Source organism: Salvelinus alpinus, chromosome 3 (genome assembly GCF_045679555.1).
Source record: "Salvelinus alpinus chromosome 3, SLU_Salpinus.1, whole genome shotgun sequence".
NCBI lineage: Eukaryota > Metazoa > Chordata > Actinopteri > Salmoniformes > Salmonidae > Salvelinus > Salvelinus alpinus.
Genome location: NC_092088.1, coordinates 52687914 through 52711838, shown reverse-complemented (window position 1 = coordinate 52711838; position 23925 = coordinate 52687914). Strand labels below are relative to the sequence as shown.

The 23925-nt window shown below is 43.3% G+C and overlaps 1 protein-coding gene across 2 annotated transcripts; it reads right to left on the bottom strand.

Annotated features, from left to right (window-relative positions):
- Positions 1-86: 86 nt before the first annotated feature.
- Positions 87-16311, bottom strand: LOC139570955 (zinc finger protein Pegasus-like). 2 transcript variants are annotated; one of them, XM_071393314.1, is made up of 5 exons: positions 15867-16288; positions 5928-13754; positions 5595-5763; positions 2445-2618; positions 87-2242 (listed from the first exon to the last, which is right to left on the bottom strand). In XM_071393314.1, the coding sequence occupies exons 3-5, from the start codon at positions 5725-5727 to the stop codon at positions 1272-1274; spliced, it is 1278 nt and encodes a 425-aa protein (XP_071249415.1). In that variant the 5' UTR covers positions 5728-5763; positions 5928-13754; positions 15867-16288; the 3' UTR covers positions 87-1271. The 2 variants fall into 2 exon arrangements, with proteins under 2 accessions (XP_071249415.1, XP_071249414.1); XM_071393313.1 differs by lacking the exon at positions 5928-13754 and having other exon boundaries at positions 15867-16311.
- Positions 16312-23925: the final 7614 nt, after the last annotated feature.

Sequence of the window (23925 nt, the reverse complement as noted above, 5' to 3'; positions counted from 1 at the left end):
TGAAATAGATCAAATGTGTGAACTTTTGCATTCTGACTGAATGTCAATTCATAAATACCAAGAAAAAGGACAGTTGAGACAAAGAATAGATATGTTAGAAAACACTTTACTTAGAAATGTGTTAATATTACTCTCACATAAAACAATTTGTCATCCAAGGTGACATAATGATCGCCAAAACGCTTCAACATTCACCTGCTCTATCAAGATACAACACATTAAACAAACTCCCTTACAAGTTTTTCCCCCCCCTTTACGTTACCCCTCAATCATTGGACGCCTGTAAGCATGGTGACATGCAATTAGTCCTAGAAACAGTAACTATGTTCTCCACAAATGTTGCTATGCAACAGACAACAGTATCCAATACAAAACAACCCTGCTAAGGCAGTAATCTTCACTTCAGTATAATTTCAACTTCATCGACAACACCTAACTGACTGGGAAATGTAGATTACAATACTCAATAAATATCTAAGAAAGCACAGATCCCTAATATGCAATGCCTTGATTATAGAAGGACAGAAGAAATCCAAAGGCATGGCATGTATGCTAAAACATGGCATCTCTGGTGCTACTTGGCAATTCTGGACCGAACAGGATTGACAAAAGATATGGTGATAATGCTTTGACAGTAGAGGTATTGGATCTCACAATGAAGTATTCCATTTAAATGTCAGAATATAACATGATGTAGAAGGTTCTGCTTTATTTTCCACAACACCCAATAGCTGATGGTTAAGGAAGGGCACTGTTTACAAATCCATCAAACGACAACATAACACCCTCATCTACAGAAAACGAACAGAAAAAAAGAAAGACGTCAAATGTACAGGTTAAGTGATTGTGAATATGGTAGGCACTGTTGGAGGCATGATGGTGCCGTCTTTGCACTCTGAAATGATTTAGTGGGTTACGGTTAAAGCCAATAAAAGAGCACTCATAAAATGTTAGCATCTAGAACTACAGTATGTTTGTAAGGCTGAAAACAGTGTTCATGTTAAAAACCCACATAAGGAATGTTTAACGATCAAACCGGTCAAGTGAGTTGTACCTCTAAACCACTCCATCCCTAAACATTACATACACATGGGCACTGTCAAATGTTATTCTCTTTCCTGTAAAATCAAATTCACTATACAGAATTTGCAACGGCTACATCATGTCCAATTTCAGAAAGATCAACAGTAATAAATAAAAATCACCATTATGGAATTAAATAAAAACACCTTCAATCATCTCCAGTCCTTTGTCACTGACCCGGCGACAAGTCACTGCTTATGCTGCCCCCTGGCAAAATGACAGGCAAAGTCGTACTTGCTCCTGCACTTGTGGCCACAGATGTTGCACTGGAAGGGGTTCTCATAGCCGTGGCAGCCCATGTGGATGGTGTACAGGATGTTGTCAGGGAAGTAGATGTCACAGTGCTGGCAGTGGTGCAGCATCTGGGGGTCTTGATGCAGCGAGGGAAGGCCTGGGACTGGTGTGCTGGGCTGGCTGTTGGTGATGCTGGGGGTACTGGTGCGCCCGCTGTGCTCGCTGCAGGGACCTGCCCCGGGGCTGCAGTTGCTGTGTGGTGGGGGCCTGGGCTCTGGGGTGATGGGGGAGGAGGAGGCAGCATGGGCAGTACTGGCTGACACAGCAGCAGAAGCGGTGGCTGGGAGAGGCTGCTGGATGACGAAGGGCTTCTCGTCCACACAGGACTCTGCACCTGGAGATACGGGAGGCTGTTGGGTCTGGTCCTCAGCTTCAGAGGGCAGGTTGGCCAGTTGACCGGCCAGGGTGGAGAGCTGGTTGAGGGGGTTTTCCATGACCAGGTTGTGGTGATGATGGTGGTGATTGTCCCTGGAGCTTCCATCTCCACCAGCACCCTGGTCGTCGTAGGTCTCCTGGCGCAGGTGGGGCAGTTCGTGGGAGTAGTCGTCCAGGTGCTCAGCCTTGTGCATCACCATGGAGGGGGGGCTGAAGTTGATGAGGAGCCGGCGACCATAGCCCAGGCTGCTCTTCTTCTGCAGGACGCTCAGCATCTTCTTGTGGGAGAGAGAAGAGCGAGCACCTTTCATGGGTAAGAGCTTGTGGCGGCGGCGGCGGTGGTGTGAAAGGTTGCTGCGGTCGCTGCAGCGGAAGGAGCACAGCTCACACTTGTAAGGCTTTTCTCCTGTGTGGGAGCGCATGTGGGCCTCTAGGTGGCGCTCATAAGCAGAGGCAAAAGGACACAGGTGGCATCTGTGGGGTTTCTCTCCTGTTTGATCAGAGGAAAGAGGAAGAATAAAGTCTTAGGAGGACATTTTAAATGTCATGTTTTTTGCTTTTTGTCTGATAACTAACTAGGCCTAATGAAAATAAAAGGGTGAAAGCTTTGTATAAGAGAAAATGCTCAGCGAGTGATTTAGCCCTACATCTGGTAGCATCTGCATGGTGTTATCTGTCCTATTCAAGCTCACCTGTGTGAATGCGGATATGTTCAATGAGTCGTGCTGTGCCTCTGGTAGCATAGTTACAGTAACGGCACTTGAGTTTGCCATCATATGTTCTCTCGAAGCCATCCACCAGCATCCCTGAGCCGTCATCAAGGGACATATCCGCTGAGGGGTGGTCTAATCCATTCTGACTGCAGTCTGCACAGGTACAGGAATAATCACAACACAGGTTCAAGAGAAATATCTATATTTGTATTTATTATGGATCCCCATTTGCTGCTGCCAAGGCAGCTCTTCCTTGGGTCCAGCAAAATTAAGGCAGGTATATATTTATTAAAACGTTACAATACATTCACAACATATTAAGTGTGTGCCCTCAGGCCCCTACTCTACAACACAAAATCCATATGTATGTGTGTGTATTGTGCGTATGTTATTGTGTGTTAGTATGCATGTGTCTGTGCCTATGTTTGTGTTACTTCACAGTCCTTGCTGTTCCAGAAGGTGTATTTTTATCTGTTTTTTACATCACATTTTACTGCTTGCATGAGTTACTTGATGTGGAATAGAGTTCCATGTAGTCATGGCTCTATGTAGTACTCTGCGCCTCCCAAAGTCTGTTCTGGACTTGGGGACTGTGAAGAGACCTCTGGTGGCATGTCTTGTGGGGTATGCATGGGTGCCCGAGCTGTGTGCCAGTAGTTCAAACAGACAGCTCGGTGCATTCAACATGTCAATACCTCTCACAAATATAATTAGTGACGAAGTCAATCTCTCCTCCACTTTTAGCCAGGAGAGATTGACATGCATATTATTAATGTTACCTCTCTGTATACATCAAGGGCCAGCCGTGCTGCCCTGTTCTGAAACAATTGCAATTTTCCTAAGTCTCTCTTTGTGGCACCTGACCACACGACAGAACAGTAGTCCAGGTGCGACAAAACTAGGGGCTGTAGGACCTGCCTTGTTGATAGTGCTGTTAAGAATGCAGAGCAGCACTTTATTATGGACAGACTTCTCCCCATCCTAGCTATTGTTGTATCAATACGTTTTGATGACAGTTTACAATCCAGGGTTACTCTAAGCAGTTTAGTCACCTCAACTTGCTCAATTTCCACATTATTCATTACACGATTTAGTTGAGGTTTAGGGTTTAGTGAATGATTTGTCCCAAATACAATGCTTTTATTTAGGACTAACTTATTCCTTGCCACCCATTCTGAAATTAACTGTAGCTATATGTTAACTGTTGCAGTCATTCAGTCGCTGTAGTAGCTGACATGTATGCGGATGACTCAACACTATACATAGACACACTGGCTTTACTCAAAGCCAGTAGCATGTCGTTAGTAAAGATTGAAAAGAGTAAGGGGCCTAGACAGCTGCCCTGGGGAATTCCGGATTCTACCTGGATTTTGTTGGAGGCTTCCATTAAAAGAACACCCTCTTTGTTCTGTTAGACAGGTAACTCTTTATCCACAATATAGCAGCCAAAACACATACGTTTTGCCAGCAGCAGACTTTGATCAATGTGGCTTTTGACATTATCGAAGTCTAACAAAACAGCTCCCCCAATCTTTTTATCATCAATTTCTCTCAGCCAATCAGTCATTTGTGTAAGTGCTGTGCATGTTGAATGTCCTTCCCTATAAGCGTGCTGAAAATCTGTTGTCAATTTGTTTGTCAAAACACACATTTTTCCAAAAGTTTACTAAGGTTTGGTAACAGGCTGATTGGTTGACTATTTGAGCCAGTAAAGGGGGCTTTACTATTCTTAGGTAGGGGAATAACTTTTGCTTCCCTCCAGGCCTGAGGGCACACACTTTCTAGTAGGCTTAAATTGAAGATTAGAAAAATAATTACACTCCACTCGCATTAATGGATTTTAGAATGATAACAGAATCATGCATGAAACAGTCTGGATAAAACTGTTTGAATCAGATAGTTTACTCAGAGGACAAGGGCAATAGTCAGTTGACAGTCAAATGGTGGTCTGTGTTGATGCCATAGTAAGGCCTACCTGTAGCCCAATATTAGACCTCTGATTCATTATTTAATTGAGATGAGGTCTAAGGGCATTCCATAGCGACTGCGTTCGAGAGAACTCATAGTCAAATGGCTGTACCTGCTTAACAGCATGTGTCCAGCATCCGAAGCTACTGATTGGAGTGCACCATTTGCGTCGCCAAGCAGTGAACAATAAACTATTAAATATGGAAATGTTATTTTGTTCTCACTTTGCACACACATTTCCTCTGCTTCCGGTCTGGGGTTGCCAGACAATCAGACTGTGATACCTCTGGTTCACAGTCTGAGATTAACGCCATACATTTCCTCTCACAAGCTCTACAAACCAGAATGTAAAAAAAAAGTATATTTGAACTTACTTTACCGGTTGTTTGTGCAGTTGGTTCTTTTGCAGGTAGGGATGTGAGACAATATATCAACAGGAAAGTATAATTAAATACGTTTTTCAAAGCGCTGGCAGTTCTTTCAGATTTTCATCACCTGAAGCACACGCAGAACCACGTAAACACGCGCACAAGCTCGCCAAGTAGGCATGCACCTCGTACATGTATTTTTGTCTTGCGCGCATGCTTCAGGTGATAGAAATCTCAATGCACTACCAGCACTTTGAATAGTTCAATTATACATTCCTGTGGATATATTGTCTCACATTCCTACCTGCAAAAAGGACCAACCACATGGACAACTGGTAAAGTAAGTTGAAAAATTATTTCATTTCAACATTCTGGCTTGTAGAGGTCGTGAAAGGAAACTTTCCTGATGCAAACGCAAATTTCTGCCCAACGTACAATTCAACATGGGGTCTTCAAGCTACGTCTAGGGCAGCATTGTGCCCATATTGCAAGGCGGATTAGCTAAACAAACAGGAGTGAAAGACAGACAAGTGAGAACACAACATGGAATCCATGTTTGGTTTTGATTTGGAGGGGGTAGTAGCATCTAACAATTGGATTTAAATTATTTCCTGGACACCGCTCTGCAATGCAAACGACGATCTCCTAATCAGAACAGTCTACCAATTACGGATATAGTTTAGGAAGTGGGAAAAGTGTAGCAAACAGGAACGGTCGGCAAATAACTTGCAAGGTGGGTAAACGTTAAAACTAGACCTGAGTTTCCCTCAGGTGTAAACTGGGCTAGGCTTACCTGCTGGTAAGTCGTCCATCTCTTTGACTCCACTGACGGAGCCCGAGATCATGTTCACATGTTGAGTCTGCTGGCTGAGATACTCTTGGAAGTCTTTGACAAAGTCCAACGTCTCTGGCTTTTCCTCGCCCATTGGAAGGTAGAGACGCTTTCAGGTGCAATAAATCAACTGTATCCATAACAGCACATGATGATGACAGTGTCAATAGGCAGACAGATAGGCGAAAAACAACATGACAACACATTGACATAACTTGTGATTTTGGAACGCAGAGTTAATTTCTGCCTATGCTGCCCTTCAGGTCCTAAACTTTTTGACAAGACATGGATCACCTTAGAGAACACTGTTACTCCAGTTGCTCTCTCTTCATCTGACTAGTTCTCTCTCATAGTCCAAGAGCATCTGGTCGTTGGAGTGGTGGCACAAGGCTACTCATTTCTCCTAACTGGAGATTCTCTCTCCTTTCCCTCACCTGTCCATTTCCTCATTTTAATTCAATGCGGTTACTGTCACTTGTCCACTCAAGCTTGTCATCTATCGCCCACCAGGTGCCCTTGGTGAGTTCCTCAAAGAGCTTGACACCTTGATAAATTAATTTCCTGACGACGGCTCTTTGGTCCACCACCTCAAGCTCAACAAGATGGAGTTGCTCTTCCTCCGGGGAAGGCATGCCTGCTCAAAGACCTCTCCATCACATTTGACAACTCCACAGTGCCGCCCTCCCAGAGTGCAAAGAACCTTGGCGTGACCCTGGACAACACTGTGTCGTTCTCTGCAAATCAAATTAGTGACTCGCTCCTGCAGGTTCATGCTGTACAACATCTGTAGAGTACGGCCCTACCTCACACAGGAAGCTGTGCAGGTCCTAATCCAAGCACTTGTCATCTCCCGTCTGGACTATTGCAACTCGCGTTTGGCTGGGCTCCCCGCTTATGCCATCAAACCCCTGCAACTTTTCCAGAATGTTGCAGCTTGCCTGGTTTTCAAGCTTCACATGTTCTCTCATGTCACCCCACTCCTCCGCACACTCCACTGGCTTCCAGTCGAAGCTCGCATCCACTACAAGGCCATGGTGCTTGCCTAAGGAGCAGCAAGAGGAACTGCCCCTCCCTACCTTCAGGCTATGCTCAAACCCTACACCACAACCCGAGCACTCCGTTCTACCACTTCTAGTCTCTTGGCCCTCCCTGGAGGGCAGCTCCCGCTCATCCCAGTTCAAGCTCTTCTCTGTCCTGGCTCCCCAATGGTGGAACCAGCTTCCCCCTGAAGTATGGTTGGGCGATATATAATGAATTAGAATGTATGATTTTGCGCAATATTCCAAATGTCTGTAATCGCAAGAATTTAGATTTTGTTATTTTTCGTTGTTTTGAGCATTTATGTCTGCTTGTTTTCATGTTGTATTATTGGTCTCATCTCTTTTGCTCCTCTATGCTGTGTGAACCTTCCCATTACACCAGAGATCTGTATACAACTAGATTGTAACTTTAAAAGTTGTGGGGCTTGCTAAAGCTCTTTCGTATTTTTGTGGTAGTGAAATAAGTTTAAAAAGTTTAATTTCAATTATATTATTTTAATAGTGAAATCCTTTTAAATTCCCATTGATAGTCAGTAGTAGTGGTCAGTAGTTGTGGTCAAAAGTTGTGTGGATATGGTCAGTAGTTGTGTGGTTGTGGTCACTAGATGTGGTCAGAAGTTGTGTGGTTGTGGTCAGTAGTTGTTGTCAGTAGCTGTGGTAAGCAGCTTTGTGATTGTGGTCAGTTGCTGTGTGGTTGTGGTCAGTTGCTGTGTGGTTGTGGTCAGTTGCTGTGTGGTTGTGGTCAGTAGTTGGGTGGTTGTGGTCACTAGATGTGGTCAGAAGTTGTGTGGTTGTGGTCAGTAGTTGTGTGGTTGTGGTCACTAGATGTGGTCAGAAGCTCTGTGGTTGTGGTCAGAAGCTCTGTGGTTGTGGTCAGAAGCTCTGTGGTTGTGGTCAGAAGCTCTGTGGTTGTGGTCAGAAGATGTGTGGTTGTGGTCAGAAGATGTGTGGTTGTGGGCACTAGATGTAGTCAGTAGTTGTTTGGTTGTGGTCAGCAGTTGAGTGATCAGTAGGTGTGTGGTTGTGGTCACTAGATGTGGTTAGCAGTTGTGTGGTTGCGGTAAGTTGTGGTCACTAGATGAGTGGTCAGTAGTTGTGTGGTTGTGGTCAGAATATGTGTGGTTGTGGTCAGTAGTTGTGTGGTTGTGGTCACTAGATGTGGTCAGAAGCTCTGTGGTTGTGGTCAGAAGCTCTGTGGTTGTGGTCAGAAGCTCTGTGGTTGTGGTCAGTAGATGTGGTCAGAGGTTGTGTGGTTGTCGTCAGCAGTTGAGTGATCAGTAGGTGTGTGGTTGTGGTCACTAGATGTGGTCAGAAGTTGTGTGGTTGTGGTCAGCAGTTGTGTGGTTGTGCTCAGAAGTTGTGCGGTTGTGCTCAGAAGTTGATGTCAGTAGTTGTGTGGTTGTGGTCAGCAGTTGAGTGATCAGTAGTTGTGTGGCTGTGATCACTAGATGACATCAGCAGTAGTGTGGTTGCGGTAAAAAGTTGTGTGGTTGTGGTCACTACATGTGGTCAGAGGTTGTGTGGCTGTGGTCAGTAGTTGTGTGGTTGTGGTCAGAAGCTGTGTGGTTGTGCTCAGAAGCTGTGTGGTTGTGCTCAGAAGCTGTGTGGTTGTGGTCAGAAGCTGTGTGGTTGTGGGCACTAGATGTGGTCAGTAGTTGTGTGGTTGTGGTCAGCAGTTGAGTGATCAGTAGGTGTGTGGTTGTGGTCACTAGATGTGGTCAGCAGTTGTGTGGTCATGGTCAGTTGTTGTGGTCAGTAGTTGTGTGGTTGTTGTCAGTAGTTGTGGTAAGCAGCTTTGTGATTGTGGTCAGAAGTTGTGTGGTTGTGGTCACTAGATGTGGTCAGAAGTTGTGTGGTTCTGTGTGTCAGTAGATGAGGTCAGTAGTTGTGTGGTTGATGTCAGCAGTTGTGTGGTCGATGTCAGCAGTTGTGTCAGCAGTTGTGGTCAGAAGCTGTGTGGTTGTGGTCAGAAGCTGTGTGGTTGTGGTCAGAAGCTGTGTGGTTGTGGGCACTAGATGTGTGGTTGTGGGCACTAGATGTGGTCAGCAGTTGTGGTCAGCAGTTGAGTGATCAGTAGGTGTGTGGTTGTGGTCACTAGATGTGGTCAGTAGTTGTGTGGTTGTGGTCAGAAGATGTGTGGCTGTGGTCAGAAGCTGTGTGGTTGTGGGCACTAGATGTAGTCAGTAGTTGTGTGGTTGTGGTCAGCAGTTGAGTGATCAGTAGGTGTGTGGTTGTGATCACTAGATGACATCAGCAGTAGTGTGGTTGCGGTAAAAAGTTGTGTGGTTGTGGTCACTACATGTGGTCAGTAGTTGTGTGGCTGTGGTCAGTAGTTGTGTGGTTGTTGTCAGTGGTTGTGGTCAGAAGCTGTGTGGTTGTGCTCAGAAGCTGTGTGGTTGTGGTCAGAAGCTGTGTGGTTGTGGTCAGAAGCTGTGTGGTTGTGGGCACTAGATGTGGTCAGTAGTTGTGTGGTTGTGGTCAGCAGTTGAGTGATCAGTAGGTGTGTGGTTGTGGTCACTAGATGTGGTCAGCAGTTGTGTGGTCATGGTCAGTTGTTGTGGTCAGTAGTTGTGTGGTTGTTGTCAGTAGTTGTGGTAAGCAGCTTTGTGATTGTGGTCAGAAGTTGTGTGGTTGTGGTCACTAGATGTGGTCAGTAGTTGTGTGGTTGATGTCAGCAGTTGTGTGGTCGATGTCAGCAGTTGTGTGGTCGATGTCAGCAGTTGTGTGGTCGATGTCAGCAGTTGTGTCAGCAGTTGTGGTCAGAAGCTGTGTGGTTGTGGTCAGAAGCTGTGTGGTTGTGGTCAGAAGCTGTGTGGTTGTGGTCAGAAGCTGTGAGGTTGTGGCCACTAGATGTGGTCAGCAGTTGTGGTCAGCAGTTGAGTGATCAGTAGGTGTGTGGTTGTGGTCACTAGATGAGTGGTCAGTAGTTGTGTGGTTGTGGTCAGAAGATGTGTGGCTGTGGTCAGAAGCTGTGTGGTTGTGGGCACTAGATGTAGTCAGTAGTTGTGTGGTTGTGGTCAGCAGTTGAGTGATCAGTAGGTGTGAGGTTGTGGTCACTAGATGTGGTCAGCAGTTGTGTGGTTGCGGTAAGTTGTGGTCACTAGATGAGTGGTCAGTAGTTGTGTGGTTGTGGTCAGAAGATGTGTGGTTGTGGTCAGTAGTTGTGTGGTTGTGGTCACTAGATGTGGTCAGAAGTTGTGTGGTTGTGGTCAGTAGTTGTGTGGTTGTGGTCACTAGATGTGGTCAGCAGTTGTGTGGTTGTGGTCACTAGATGAGTGGTCAGTAGTTGTGGTCAGGAGTTGTGTGGTTGTGGTCAGAAGTTGTGTGGTTGTCATCCATAGTTATGTGGTTGTGTTCACTATATGTGGTCAGAAGTTGTGTGGTCGTGGTCAGTTGTTGTGGTCAGTAGTTGTGTGGTTGTTGTCAGTAGTTGTGGTAAGCAGCTTTGTGATTGTGGTCAGAAGCTGTGTGGTTCTGTGTGTCAGTAGATGAGGTCAGCAGTTGTGTGGTCGATGTCAGCAGTTGTGTGGTCGATGTCAGCAGTTGTGTGGTCGATGTCAGCAGTTGTGTGGTCGATGTCAGCAGTTGTGTGGTCGATGTCAGCAGTTGTGTCAGCAGTTGTGGTCAGAAGCTGTGTGGTTGTGGTCAGAAGCTGTGTGGTTGTGGGCACTAGATGTGGTCAGTAGTTGTGTGGTTGTGGTCAGCAGTTGAGTGATCAGTAGGTGTGTGGTTGTGGTCACTAGATGTGGTCAGCAGTTGTGTGGTTGCAGTAAGTTGTGGTCACTAGATTAGTGGTTAGTAGTTGTGTGGCTGTGGTCAGAAGTTGTGTGGCTGTGGTCACTAGATGTCATCAGCAGTAGTGTGGTTGCGGTAAAAAGTTGGGTGGTTGTGGTCACTGCATGTGGTCAGAGGTTGTGGTCAGTAGATGTGGTCAGCAGTTGTATGGTTGCTGTCCGAAGTTGTGTGGTTGTGGTCAGTAGTTGTGTGGTTGTGGTCAATAGATGTGGTAAGCCATTGTGTGGTTGTGGTCAGCAGTTGTGTGGTTTGTGGTCAGCAGTTTTGTGGTTTGTGGTCAGTAGATGAGAGGTCAGCAGTTGTGTGGTTGTGCGCAGAAGTTGTGTGGTTATGCTCAGAAGTTGTGTGGTTGTGGTCAGCAGTTGAGTGATCAGTAGTTGTGTGGTTGTGGTCACTAGATGAGTGGTCAGAAGTTGTGTGGCTGTGATCACTAGGTGTCGTCAGCAGAAGTGTAGGTGCGGTAAAAAGTTGTGTGATTGTGGTCACTACATGTGGTCAAAGTTGTGTGATTGTGGTCAGAAGTTGTGTGGTTGTGGTCAGTAGTTGTTTGGTTGTGGTCAGTAGTTGTGTGGTTGTGGTCAGAACATATGTCATTTTGCTATGTTTTTAGGGAAGAACGTTGTTTGCATCCATGAGCTAGCTAGCTTTTTTTTATGACCAGCACTGTAGGTACGCGAGACAACTTTACCAGCATCATAGCATAGGTATCGATGAACCGTTGTGACATGAAATACGAGTGAGTGTAATCAATGTTTAATAACTACATACAAAATTTGAATTATTGTGACGTGCAGTCATATTCAGGTCCTGATTGGACAACAAGCCTATTAAAACACGTCAAATAGTTTTATTTGATGTGTATCCTTTTTGACACTCAACGACCCAAACGCCGTTCCATAGTATGACGTCAGCATGCCACTTTTTGTCACTCTAAAAACTCAGCGGTAACTTTCTATTGGTAGAAACTATTCCTAATCTGCTCATTCCAATCAGAGGGGTACAGCCCAACCTTATTTTAAGAGACAGGAAAACTAGCATTGCATGGCAACACTGCTGCCTTTTGGCTAAAGAAAGTGTGAGAAACATGCTAATGTACAGTAAGTTTGTGCTTTAATATTAACTAAATACTGCAATCTGGCCCACAAAATGGCTTTGCTAGATTCTTGATAGAGTTATTAGACAAAGCAAAGAAAGTAAACTTTAAAACATGATGTAGTTTTATTGGAATTTCCAGCCCTTGTTGGTAAATAATTAATCTGCTAGTTTCTGACAAGATTTACCGCAGCTAGAAAGAGTGCAGTTGATGGGTTACTAAAACAGCTCTATTTACAGATTGGTAGATGCTATTCCTAATCCGTTTTCGGATTTGACAAGCAGAGAATTAGGGGAAGTTGGAAGAAAATGTGGTAATGGAGCTGTACAGTAAGTTCCGTAGTGAATATTTTGGTTCCGCAAACAGATATGAATAGTAGAGAAGTAGACGAAGACTCCATACGCTCTAACGTTTTGGGGTAGCAGTCAAAACGGCAGTTGTTTGCAAAAAGATTTTAGCAAGAGTGAAACCTCTTGCTTCCCCTCTTTCTCTATGGTTTGCACCAAGCCCTCCCCTGCCTCTTAAACCAACAAAGTTGAGAGATCAGATCTTTCTCTCTGACGAGCGGTTTCAACATTGTATTTGCGTTTGTGAAGTTTGTTTCAAAAGAGTTGGTCATATGGACACCAAAACACATTGAGACATTATTTTACTAGAATAGAGGAAAAGTTTACATTCCTAACAATACCCTTTAATGTCTCAACTACTCAAATATGTGCGCAGAGCATACACCACTAAAAGAAGAGTATTAATTAACATTGATTCGCTCAGTTTGTCGTGTGCACCATTGTGGTACTGCTAGCAGCATTTTAGCCAGACTGTTATAGTAGCCACCATCGGGCATAGCAGCTGTCTAGTCTGTATTTTATCAAATGTGCAATAAACATAAAACACAATTATATAAGGAATTGGCAACACGTTCTAGTTCTGAGAAAAAAGGTTTTCAATATCTTAAAGTGGCCAGGCTAACATGCTTTTCAAACAGAAGGGTGTGTTCATAACAATTCAACTGTTCAACCTTGTTAGCTCTGCAAATAGATCTAAATTGGCTAAACTTGAAATATAAAGATTAGCTGTCTAATCAATAGCACGTGGGCTTGACAGATTGTTTTTTTTTTTTTTTTTTTAATTTTATCCCCTTTTCTCCCCAATTTTTTTGTGGTATCCAATCGCTAGTAATTACTATCTTGTCTCATCGCTACAACTCCCGTACGGGCTCGGGAGAGACGAAGGTCGAAAGTCATGCGTCCTCCGAAGCACAACCCAACCTAGCCGCACTGCTTCTTAACACAGCGCGCCTCCAACCCGGAAGCCAGCCGCACCAATGTGTCGGAGGAAACACCGTGCACCCGCCCCCTCGGTTAGCGCGCACTGCGCCCGGCCCGCCACAGGAGTCGCTGGAGCGCGATGAGACAAGGATATCCCTACCGGCCAAACCCTCCCTAACCCGGACGACGCTAAGCCAATTGTGCGTCGCCCCACGGACCTCCCGGTCGCGGCCGGCTGCGACAGAGCCTGGGCGCGAACCCAGACTCTGGTGGCGCAGCATAGCACTGCGATGCAGTGCTCTAGACCACTGCGCCACCCGGGAGGCCCTGGCTTGACAGATTGTTAGTGAGACCTTTGAGACCACCCTAGTCAGACTTCTCTGCTACCACACTCCAAGTCGAGGTTCAAAAGGCTTCTTAACATCTTCTACCCCCAAGCCAGAAGACTCCTGAACAGCTAATCAAAGGGCTACCCAGAGCCCTCTTTTACACTGCTGCTACTCTCTGTTTATAATCTATGCATAGTCACTTAACTCTACCTACATGTACAGTCATGGCCAAAAGTTGAGAATGACAAATATACATTTTCAAAGTCTGCTGCCTCAGTTTGTATGATGGCAATTTGCATATACTCCAGAATGTTATAAAGAGTGATCAGATGAATTGCAATTAATTGCAAAGTCCCTCTTTGACATGGAAATGAACTGAATCCCCGAAAAACATTTCCAATGCATTTCAGCCCTGTCACAAAAGGACCAGCTGACATCATGTCAGTGATTCTCTCGTTAACACAGGTGTGAGTGTTGATGAGGACAAAGGCTGGAGATCACTCTGTCATGCTGATTGAGTTCGAATAACAGACTGGAAGCTTCAAAAGGAGGGTGGTGCTTGGAATCATTGTTCTTCCTCTGTCAATCATGGTTACCTGCAAGGAAACACATGCCGTCATCATTGCTTTGCACAAAAAGGATATTGCTGCCAGTAAGACTGCACCTAAATTAACCATTTATCAGATCATCAAGAACTTCAAGGAGAGCGGTTCAATTGTTGTGAAGAAGGCTTCAGGGCGCCCAAGAAAGTCCAGCAAGCGCCAGGACCGTCTGGGCACCACCAGTACAGAGCTTGCTCAGGAATGGCAGCAGGCAGGTGTGAGTGCATCTGCACGCACAGTGAGGCGAAGACTTTTGGAGGATGGCCTGGTGTCAAGAAGGGCAGAAAAGAAGCCACTTCTCTCCAGGAAAAACATTAGGAACAGACGGATATTCTGCAAAAGGTACAGGGATTGGACTGCTGAGGACTGGGGTAAAGTCATTTTCTCTGAATCCCCTTTCCAATTGTTTGGGGCATCTGGAAAAAAGCTTCAGTCCTGTGTCATGCCAACAGTAAAGCATCCTGAGACCATTCATGTATGGGTTTGCTTCTCAGCCAAGGGAGTGTCTCACTCACAATTTTGCCTAAGAACACAGCCATGAATAAAGAATGGTACCAACACAATCCTCCGAGAGCAACTTCTCCCAACCATCCAGGAACAGTTTGGTGATGAACAATGCCTTTTCCAGCATGATGGAGCACCTTGCCATAAGGCAAAAGTGATAACTAAGTGGCTCGAGGAACAAAACATAAATATTTTGGGTCCAGGGCCAGGAAACTCCCCAGACCTTAATCCCATTGAGAACTTGTGGTCAATCCTCAAGAGGTGGGTGGACAAACAAAACCCCACAAATTCTGACAAACTCCAAGCATTGATTATGCAAGAATGGGCTGAGATCAGTCAGGATGTGAGCCAGAAGCTAATTGACAGCATGCCAGGGCAGATTGCAGAGGTCTTGAAAAAGAAGGGTCAACACTGCAAATATTGACTCTTTGCATCAACTTCATGTAATTGTCAATAAAAGCCTTTGACACGTACGAAATCCTTTTAATTATACTTCAGTATTGCATAGTAACATCTTACAAAAATATCTAAAGACGCTGAAGTAGCAAACTTTGTGGAATTTAATATTTGTGTCATTCTCAAAACTTTTGACCATGACTGTACATATTACCTCAACTAACCTGTACCTGTACCCCGTGTATATAGCCTCGCTTGTTATTTTACTGCTGCTGTTTAATTATTTGTTACTTTTATATTTTCTACTTATCTATTCTTTATTTAACTTTTTTTTCCCTTAAAGCATGGTTGATTAAGGGCTTGTAAGTAGTATTCGGCGCATGTGACAAACAAAATGTGATTTGCTCTAACCACTAGGCTACCTGCCGCCCCTAATGCCTGCTACAAGAAGTTGAATGTGCATTATGCATGGTTATAGTTGAATTTGTAACAAAACATGTCATTTTCATAGACAGACTTGAATGCCAGATCAGTGATTATTGCAACAAAAAAATAGCTGGTTAAACTATTTTGATAAAAATTTAATTATTAATGGTTTTATGGTTGTGAATTACATTTAGCCTGGGTATAACTTCACAAGCCCTGATTTCATTAGATTATTGCTGACTGTTTGAAATGCAGTATGTGACCTTTAATTGTACAATACTAATTTTGAGAATTTAAAAAAATGAAAATCTAGATATACATCGTGAAGTAAAAAAATTAATAATTCGAGATATGATTTTTAGGCCATATCGCCCAGCCCTACCCTGAAACTAGGACAGCAGTGTCCCTGCCCATCTTACCGAAAGCACCAGAAAACCTCTTCAAAGAGTATTTTAAATAATCAACCTCCTCACTTCGAAACTCCCGTCCAAAAAAACATTTCCTGAACCAACACTTGCACTTAACTTCCCCTCCCTTCTTGCTCTGTACTTACCATGCCTGTGATTGTCCCACCTACCAGTAGCTAAGTATCTTAAGATGAATGCAATAACTGTAAGTAAGTCTGCTAAATGACAAAAAAAATTGCTAAATGTAAACTTTAGCAGTTCCTTTTAGCTAGCCAATGTCATCGACAGAACATCGATTCCACCATTGATTGCTGGAACACTCAGCTGGCCAGGTAACCAAGGAGCTAGCTTACTAGCTAGCGAATCAACTTACCTTTACAAAATGTCAACAAATTGTTAGCAAGTATTAATATGTCTCTAGCCAGCTAGTGAAAGACAGACGATTTTTCGTGGCAAACTCAGTAATTGACCGGTGACGACAAGTGTCCAAGTGACTGATCAGATCCGTTGAAATAGCGTTCATGTTGTTGCTGCTAACTTCAGGTTAGCCAGCTGGCTACTGTCTTTCGATCTAAACAACTGTTCCGTTTACATAGGCATCACTCAACTACAGCTGCATCGAGTTCCTATGGCGAATAGCTAGGCGTGCTACAGAATCAGTCGGTTGGTATCTAATCACATAAATGTGCAATATGGAGCTAGCTAGCTAGCGACGTTATCTGAATCAAAACAATGAAGCAATTTGTGGAGGTGAGAGTTCACCCAGTGCACCCGCGAAATTCGTCCCGCCTCAGGTGCAATAATTGCGCGAAGAACAGTTCCTAGGAATTAACTGCTGTAGTAGCTCACATACTGTGTACCTCAGTGGTTGTAGCCCACCAAAGAGACTGAGTTTTAAAACTCTGTGGTAGTACAGCAGGGTGAGTTTAATTATTTGTCAAGATCTTATTAAATACAAGCAGACTGCACTAATCAACTAGATAGTACATACATCTTTCCAAACTTTGTTTTGCTGTCAGTGCCAAATAATAGTCAACTGTAATTAACCCAATTTTGATAGGCTTAACATTGCATTCTGCTGCATTCATTGCATTAGTATTTAATTGAATTGTGGAAACTGTTGCCTTAATTTGTCAGTGTCCACTAAATATAAAATGTTGACTATTTTGTACCCATAACATTAGGTGATTAAACCGCTCACACTTCCAAACATAGACCTTTAATTACAAGGCGCTACATTTGAGCAACAGCAATTACATTACTTTAAATAGCTAGATTGACTCATTTATGTTTCATCACTATCAATAATTGAACAGTTAAGACATTTGGAGAAGATCATATTTCCCCATTTGTGTCAAGTTGTAGGAAAATCATTGAGAAGCATTGAGAAGAGGGTGATAAACTACCAGTTTGAGTGAGGCCATTGTATCCTTTTCAATGCCACATTGCCTTGTGATGTTACAAGAGCAGTACAGCAAGTCATGTACACGGTCTAACAGCGAGGCATGGTGGCATGAACTCTACATTGCAACAAGAGCTACATGACCACTGTAGTGTGGTGTGTGTGTGTCCTCCACCAACTTTGTCTCACACTCCACCAAGGAACTGTTCAAGTTGAACCAAGGACCACAGAATAAAATCTTTACAATGAAATCTGATGTCTGTCTCTAGCAGCACTATCATTAGCAGATTTAGAAATACAGTGGGTGAGAACATCCAGTCACAGTTCAATTATTGTTTTTATTCCAGTTCAGTTTCTGTACACTAGATGGTGTATTTTGTCCATAAATGAGCAGTGTCCAGCATGCATCCATCCACTCATTACATAAACATGAACACAAGGTTATAACTTGAAATAAACTTCCACTATAAAAAATGGTGAAGGCAATTGTTGATATCAGGTATATTAAGATTCAAAATGTCTACATGATAGGTCTGCTAATAGACCTGCACAGGGTTTCACTGCCAAGATAACAAGGCTTCTCCATGTCAGCTGAAAATAGCAGTCCCAGGGGATTAGGGGCTGGGGCCTAAGGCAGACATGACAGTCCAGCTCACTGGATTAAACTACGGCCCAGAGAGCAGTCAATAACATCACCTTCTAATAGCTTGTCGACACTAATGTTATTTTATTGCAATTTAATTATGCTCAGGTTTCCAATGGGGGCAGATGCCTTTAAATCATTTACACACACTGACAATAATTTGTCAGTTGGAAAAGATAAAGCACATTTTTGTGTGTTTAAGGGGTTTCATTTGTTCAGGCCTAAATATTTTTGTTTTTGCACTGTCATTTGTAAGCCTTCCACATGGATTGTTTTTGCAGATAGGCCTTATTGAAAGAAGACTCGACAGCATAGTTAGTTGGCTGGCAGCACTTAAGTTGGACAACAGACTTAGTAGTGTGATCAAAAATTATGTTTTTTATTTTACAGTCAGTGTTGTAGGCCCACAGTGCAAAAGTGATGAAGATATTTATAAATACACAGTCCAGTAATTCAAGTCAAAATAAATGGTCATTTCAAAAAGGTTTTCTAGTTGACAAGAAGACAGTACAAAAAGGATCCAAAATTGTATTTGTCACGTGCCAAATACAACAGGTGTAGACTTTACTGTGAAATGCTTACTTACGAGCCCTTTCCCAACAATGCACAGTTAAAAAGTAAGAAAGATTTACCAAATGAAACAAGGAAATAGTAACACAAAAACTAACAATAACGAAGCTAGATACAAGGAGTACCAGTACCAAATCAATGTGCAGGGGTTGAGGTAATATGCAGTTGAAGTTGGAAGTTTACATACACTTAGGTTGGAGTCATTAAAACTTGTTTTTCAGCCACTCCACAAATCTCTTGATAACAAACTATAGTTTTGGCAAGTCGGTTAGGACATCTACTTTGTGCATGACACAAGTAATTTTTCCAACGATTGTGTACAGACAGATTATTTCACTTATAATTCACTGTATCGCAATTCCAGTGGGTCAGAAGTTTACATACACTAAGCTGACTGTGCCTTTAAACAGCTTGGAAAATTCCAGAAAATGATGTCATGGCTTTAGAAGCTTCTGATAGGCTAATTGACATCATTTGAGTCAATTGGAGGTGTACCTGTGGATGTATTTCAAGGCCTACCTTCAAACTCAGTGCCTGTTTGCTTGACATCATGGGGAAATCAAAAGAAATCATCCAAGACCTCAGAAAAAAATTGTAGACCTCCACAAGTCTGGTTCATCCTTGGGAGCAATTTACAAACGCCTGAAGGTACCACGTTCATCTGTACAAACAATAGTATGCAAGGAAGGAGACGCGTTCTGTCTCCTAGAGATGAACGTACTTTGGTGTGAAAAGTGCAAATTAATCCCAGAACAACAGCAAAGGACCTTGTGAAGATGCTGGAGGAAACAGGTACAAAAGTATCTATATCCACATTAAAACAAGTTCTATATCGACATAACCTGAAAGGGCGCTCAGCAAGGAAGAAGCCACTGCTCCAAAACCGCCATTAAAAAAGCCAGACTACGGTTTGCAACTGCACATGTGGACAAAGATTGTACTTTTTGGAGAATTGTCCTCTGGTCTGATGAAACAAAAATAGAACTGTTTGGCCATAATGACCATCGGTATGTTTGTAGGAAAAAGGGGAGGCTTGTAAGCCGAAGAACACCATCCCAACCGTGAAGCACGGGGGTGGCAGCATCATGTTGTGGGGGTACTTTGCTCCAGGAGGGACTGGTGCACTTCACAAAATAGATGGCATCATAAGGAGGAAAATTATGTGGATATATTGAAGCAACATCACAAGACATCAATCAGGAAGTTAAAGCTTGGTCGCAAATGGGTCTTCCAAATGAACAATGACCCCAAGCATACTTCCAAAGTTGTGGCAAAATGGCTTAAGGACAACAAAGTCAAGGTATTGGAGTGGCCATCACAAAGCCCTGACCTCAATCCTATAGAGAATTTGTGGGCAGAACTGTAAAAGAAACGTTTGACCCAAGTTAAACAATTTAAAGGCAATGCTACCAAATACTAATTGAGTGTATGTAAACTTCTGACCCACTGGGAATGCCATGAAAGAAATAAAAGCTGAAAGAAATTCTCATTCTCTCTACTATTGTTTTGACATTTCACATTCTTAAAATAAAGTGGTGATCCTAACTGACCTAAAACAGGGAATTGTTACCAGGATTAAATGTCAGGAATTGTGAAAAACTGAGTTTAAATGTATTTGGCTAAGGTGTATGTAAACTTCCGACTTCAACTGTATGTAGGTAAGGGTAAAAGTGACTAGACAATCAGGATAGGTAATAAACAGAGTAGCAGTAGTGTATGTGAAGAGTATGAAATTGTGTACTGTATATGTGTGAGTGTGTGTACAGTATGTGTGTGGCATCAATATGCATGTGTGTGTATGTGAGTGTGTGGGTAGAGTCTAGTGAGTGTGCATAGAGCCAGTGCAGGAGAGTCATTGCAAAAGAAGGGTGTCAATGCAAATAGTCAGGGTAGCCATTTGATTAACTGTTCAGCAGTCTCATGGCTTGGTGGTAGAAGCTGTTCAGAAGCCTTTTAGTTCCCAGATTTGGCACTCTGGTACCGGTTGCCGTGCGGTAGCAGAGAGAACAGTCTATGGCTTGGGTGGCTGGAGTCTTTGACAACTTTTAGAGCCTTCCTCTGACAACGCCTGGTATAGAGGTCCTGGATGGCAGGGAGCTCGGCCCCAGTGATGTACTAGGTCGTACACAGTACCACCTCTAACGCCTTACGGTCGGATGCCAAGCAGTTGCCATACCAACCGGTGATGCAGCCAGTCAAGATGCTCTCAATGGTCCAGCTGTATAACTTTTCGAGGATTTGAGGGCCCATGCCAAATACTTTCAGCCTCCTGAGGGGGAAGAGGCGTTGTCGTGCCCTTTTCACGACTGTGTTGTTGTGTTTGGACCATGATTGGTCCTTAGTGATGTGGACACTGAGGAACTTTGAGCTCTCGACCCGCTCCACTACAGCCCCGTCGATGTGAATGGGGGCATGCTCGGCCCTCCGTTTCCTGTAGTCCACGACCAGCTCCTTTGCCTTGCTGATGTTGATGGAGAGGTTGTTCTCCTGGCACCACACTGTCATTTCATCGTCATCGGTGATCAGGCTACCACTGTCGTGTCGTCTGCAAACTTAATGATGGTGTTGGAGTCATGCGTGGCTACACAGTCGTGGGTGAGCAGGGAGTACAGGAGGGGACAAAGAACGCACCCCTGAGGGGCCCCCATGTTGAGGCTCAGCGTGGCTGATGTGTTGTTGCATACCCTCACCACCTGGAGGCAGCCCATCAGGAATTCCAGGATCCAGTTGCAGAGGGAGGTGTTCAGTCCTTAGTGATGCTTAGTGATGAGTTTGGAGGGTGCTATAGTGTTGAATGCTGAGCGGTAGTTAATGAACAGTATTCTCACATAGGTGTTCCTTTTGTCCAGGTGGGAAAGGGCAGTGTGGAGTGCAATAGAGATTGCATCACTGCAGATCTGTTGGGGTGGTATGCGAATTGGAGTGGGTCCAGGATGTCTGGGATGATGGTGTTGATGTGAGCCATGACCAGCCTTTTAAAGCATTTCATGGCTACAGATGTGAGTGATACGGAATGATAGTCATTTAGATAAGTTACCTTGGTGTTCTTGGACACAGGGACTATGGTGGTGTGCTTGAAACATGTAGGTAGAGACTGGGTCAGGGAGATGTTGGAAATATCAGTGAAGACACTTGCCAGCTGATCTGTGCATGCTCTGAGTACACGTACTGCTAATGTGTCTGTCCCTGCGGCCTTGTGAATGTTAACCTGTTTAAAGGTCTTACTCACATCGGCTATGGAGAGCGTGATCACACAGTCATCCGGAACAACTGGTGCTCTCATGCACGGTTCAGTGTTGCTTGCCTTGAAGCGTGCATAGATGGCATTTAGCTCGAGGCTGGGTGCAAGCCCTGCCACATCCGACGAGCGTCAGAGCCGGTGTAGTAGGATTTTGCTTACTTGTTTATTGCTAGGCTACTTACTGTAGCAACCTAATGGATAGGGCAAAATGCTTAAACACTGCAAAAACTGCAAAAAAAAACAGACAACTTAGTCTATACTCATACTATTATTAGGTAGGCCTAGGTATTAATATACTAATACCTGAGAGCTAAATCAACAGCATGTTTTTTATAGGCCTACACAAGCAGCGTTTTCGACTAACATGAGCAAATGGCCTGAAACAGTAGTCCGATAGGATATAGTCTACCAATGACTTGGTGGATCCGCACATGAAACAAAAATACACCTCAGAATGAGATAGGTCTACAATAACTATTTATTTTAAATAAAAAAATAATGGTAATTGGATTTTAATTTGTACAAAAGACTAAACGTAATACTATGTTACTGACATTTCAGAATGGATTGAAGGGAAACGACACAATTTTTCAACTTCATATTTATCATCTCCATCACCACCCCTGTCAGGTTTTGGCCAGGACTGTTCAGGTTTTGTTCACTAGATGTCCCCCTTGCACCTTTTTTGTACCTTTTGTTTTTCTTTCCCTAATTATTGTTTGCACCTGTAAGTCATTCCCTTGTTAGTATTTAAACCCTGTGTGTTCCTTAGTTCCTTGCTCAGTGTTTGTATGTTAGCACCCAGCCCCAGCCCAAGCCTTGTTGTGATCTTATATTTTCTCTTGTTGGATTTTCCAGAGGTTCTCTGGTTTTGTTCTCGTGTATTTTTGGATTAGTCTTTTGAGGTTTGTTTTTTCCCTTGCTGTTTTTACCACTTTGTGGATTTTCTTTGTATTTTGGAAGATATCTATTTTTATTAAACCACCATCTCTAGTACTGCTGTGTCTGCCTCATCTTCTGGGTTCTGCCAATTATTAGTGACTGTTTCTCGCACCGGGTCCTGACAACCCCAACGTCAATAAAAATATAGAGGAAGATAAGTGTTTCCAATGACGTCATCGATGTGCATCGTGGGATTTTGACCAATTGTGAGTAGGCATTGCCTACTAATTGCCTACAATTTGTCTACTAAATTGGTTGGTAATATCATTGGAAACGCATATTTCTCTATCTTTTTTTACTACAAAACATAGAAATGTGCCATTTTCACATACTGAACGTTGATGTTGGAGTGGTGCTGGAGATTATGAATATGAAGTTGAAAAATGTTAACCTAAAAAATGTGAGTGCATTACACAGGTAAAGTAGTGCATGAGACAGGCACATGCTCTCGAGACGAACACACAGACTCTAAAATTGGTAAATTGAGGAGGAAATGTTATAAACTGAACCGTGTTTTTTTTGTCAAAATAAACTATTTAATGACTTGTTCCAAGCATGAATTTAAAGAAGCACTAGACACATTGACACAAGCTACAAATGCAAGCTCTTATCTGAACATGAATAAATAGGCAACCTAAATTATACGTGACAGGGCAAGATAACAATCAATAAACTACAAGGAATGCGTTATAGCAGTATTTCTACAATGAGTGCAAGCCCGTATTGTCGCACTTTCATAAACCTATTCCTGAAAATTTAAATAAGAAGTGTATTCTGGACTAGTTTCCAGAAATGGTCACCTTCATGCCCAGTTTGCGGACTGGTAGGCAGGCTATACTGAGGCCCACTAGGCCTAGCACTGCACATGGCCTACTAAAGTTATTCACAGTGAGAATGATTAGCCAAATTCATGTTCATTTCAAATGAATGATATGCCCACTATGATGTAGTGTAGGCTGTATAGTAAAGGTCATTGTGTATTAATGAGGTTTAGAGCAGGTCTACACTGAAGCCTAGGTTGACATTTACAGCCATTAATACTTAGGCCAGGCACTTTGGAAAAGTAACATTGGAAAACTAAATGGGAATAACTTCATATGCTCCAGGAACACTTATAGTTTATTGAATGAACTGTATGCCGACAACCGATAATGTAGCTTATAGCATTGTGTGCCAGGCCACTGCTACTCATTAGTTGATTAGGTAAATGAGCAACTTTAACAACACGATTTGTTTTAACATGCTAATTGACATAGTTTAGTGTTTTACAAAGCACTATAGTCATAGAAGTTTGCAACAAAAAAAAAATATTCAAAATCAGTCAATTTTGTCAAATTATGTCAAATTGTGTTTCTGTGTTTGAATTTGTCTACTGTCTGTCACATATAGGCAGGGTGAAACAGGCCTAGGGACAACACCTGCCTTTGAGGAGGTTGAAGAGTTATCCACTTGCCCTAATTCACATTTAAAAGGGCTGGATGAAAAGACTTCCTTCTCTTCACAACGGCCCGGTTTATGTTCTGTTTGTGGTTTTATAGAACATGAAACAAGTAATTCCCTCCTCCTGAAATAAATTGGGATTTAATTTGAGAAGGCCCCTAAGCAGTTTTCTAAGACTTCAGTCATATGTTGGG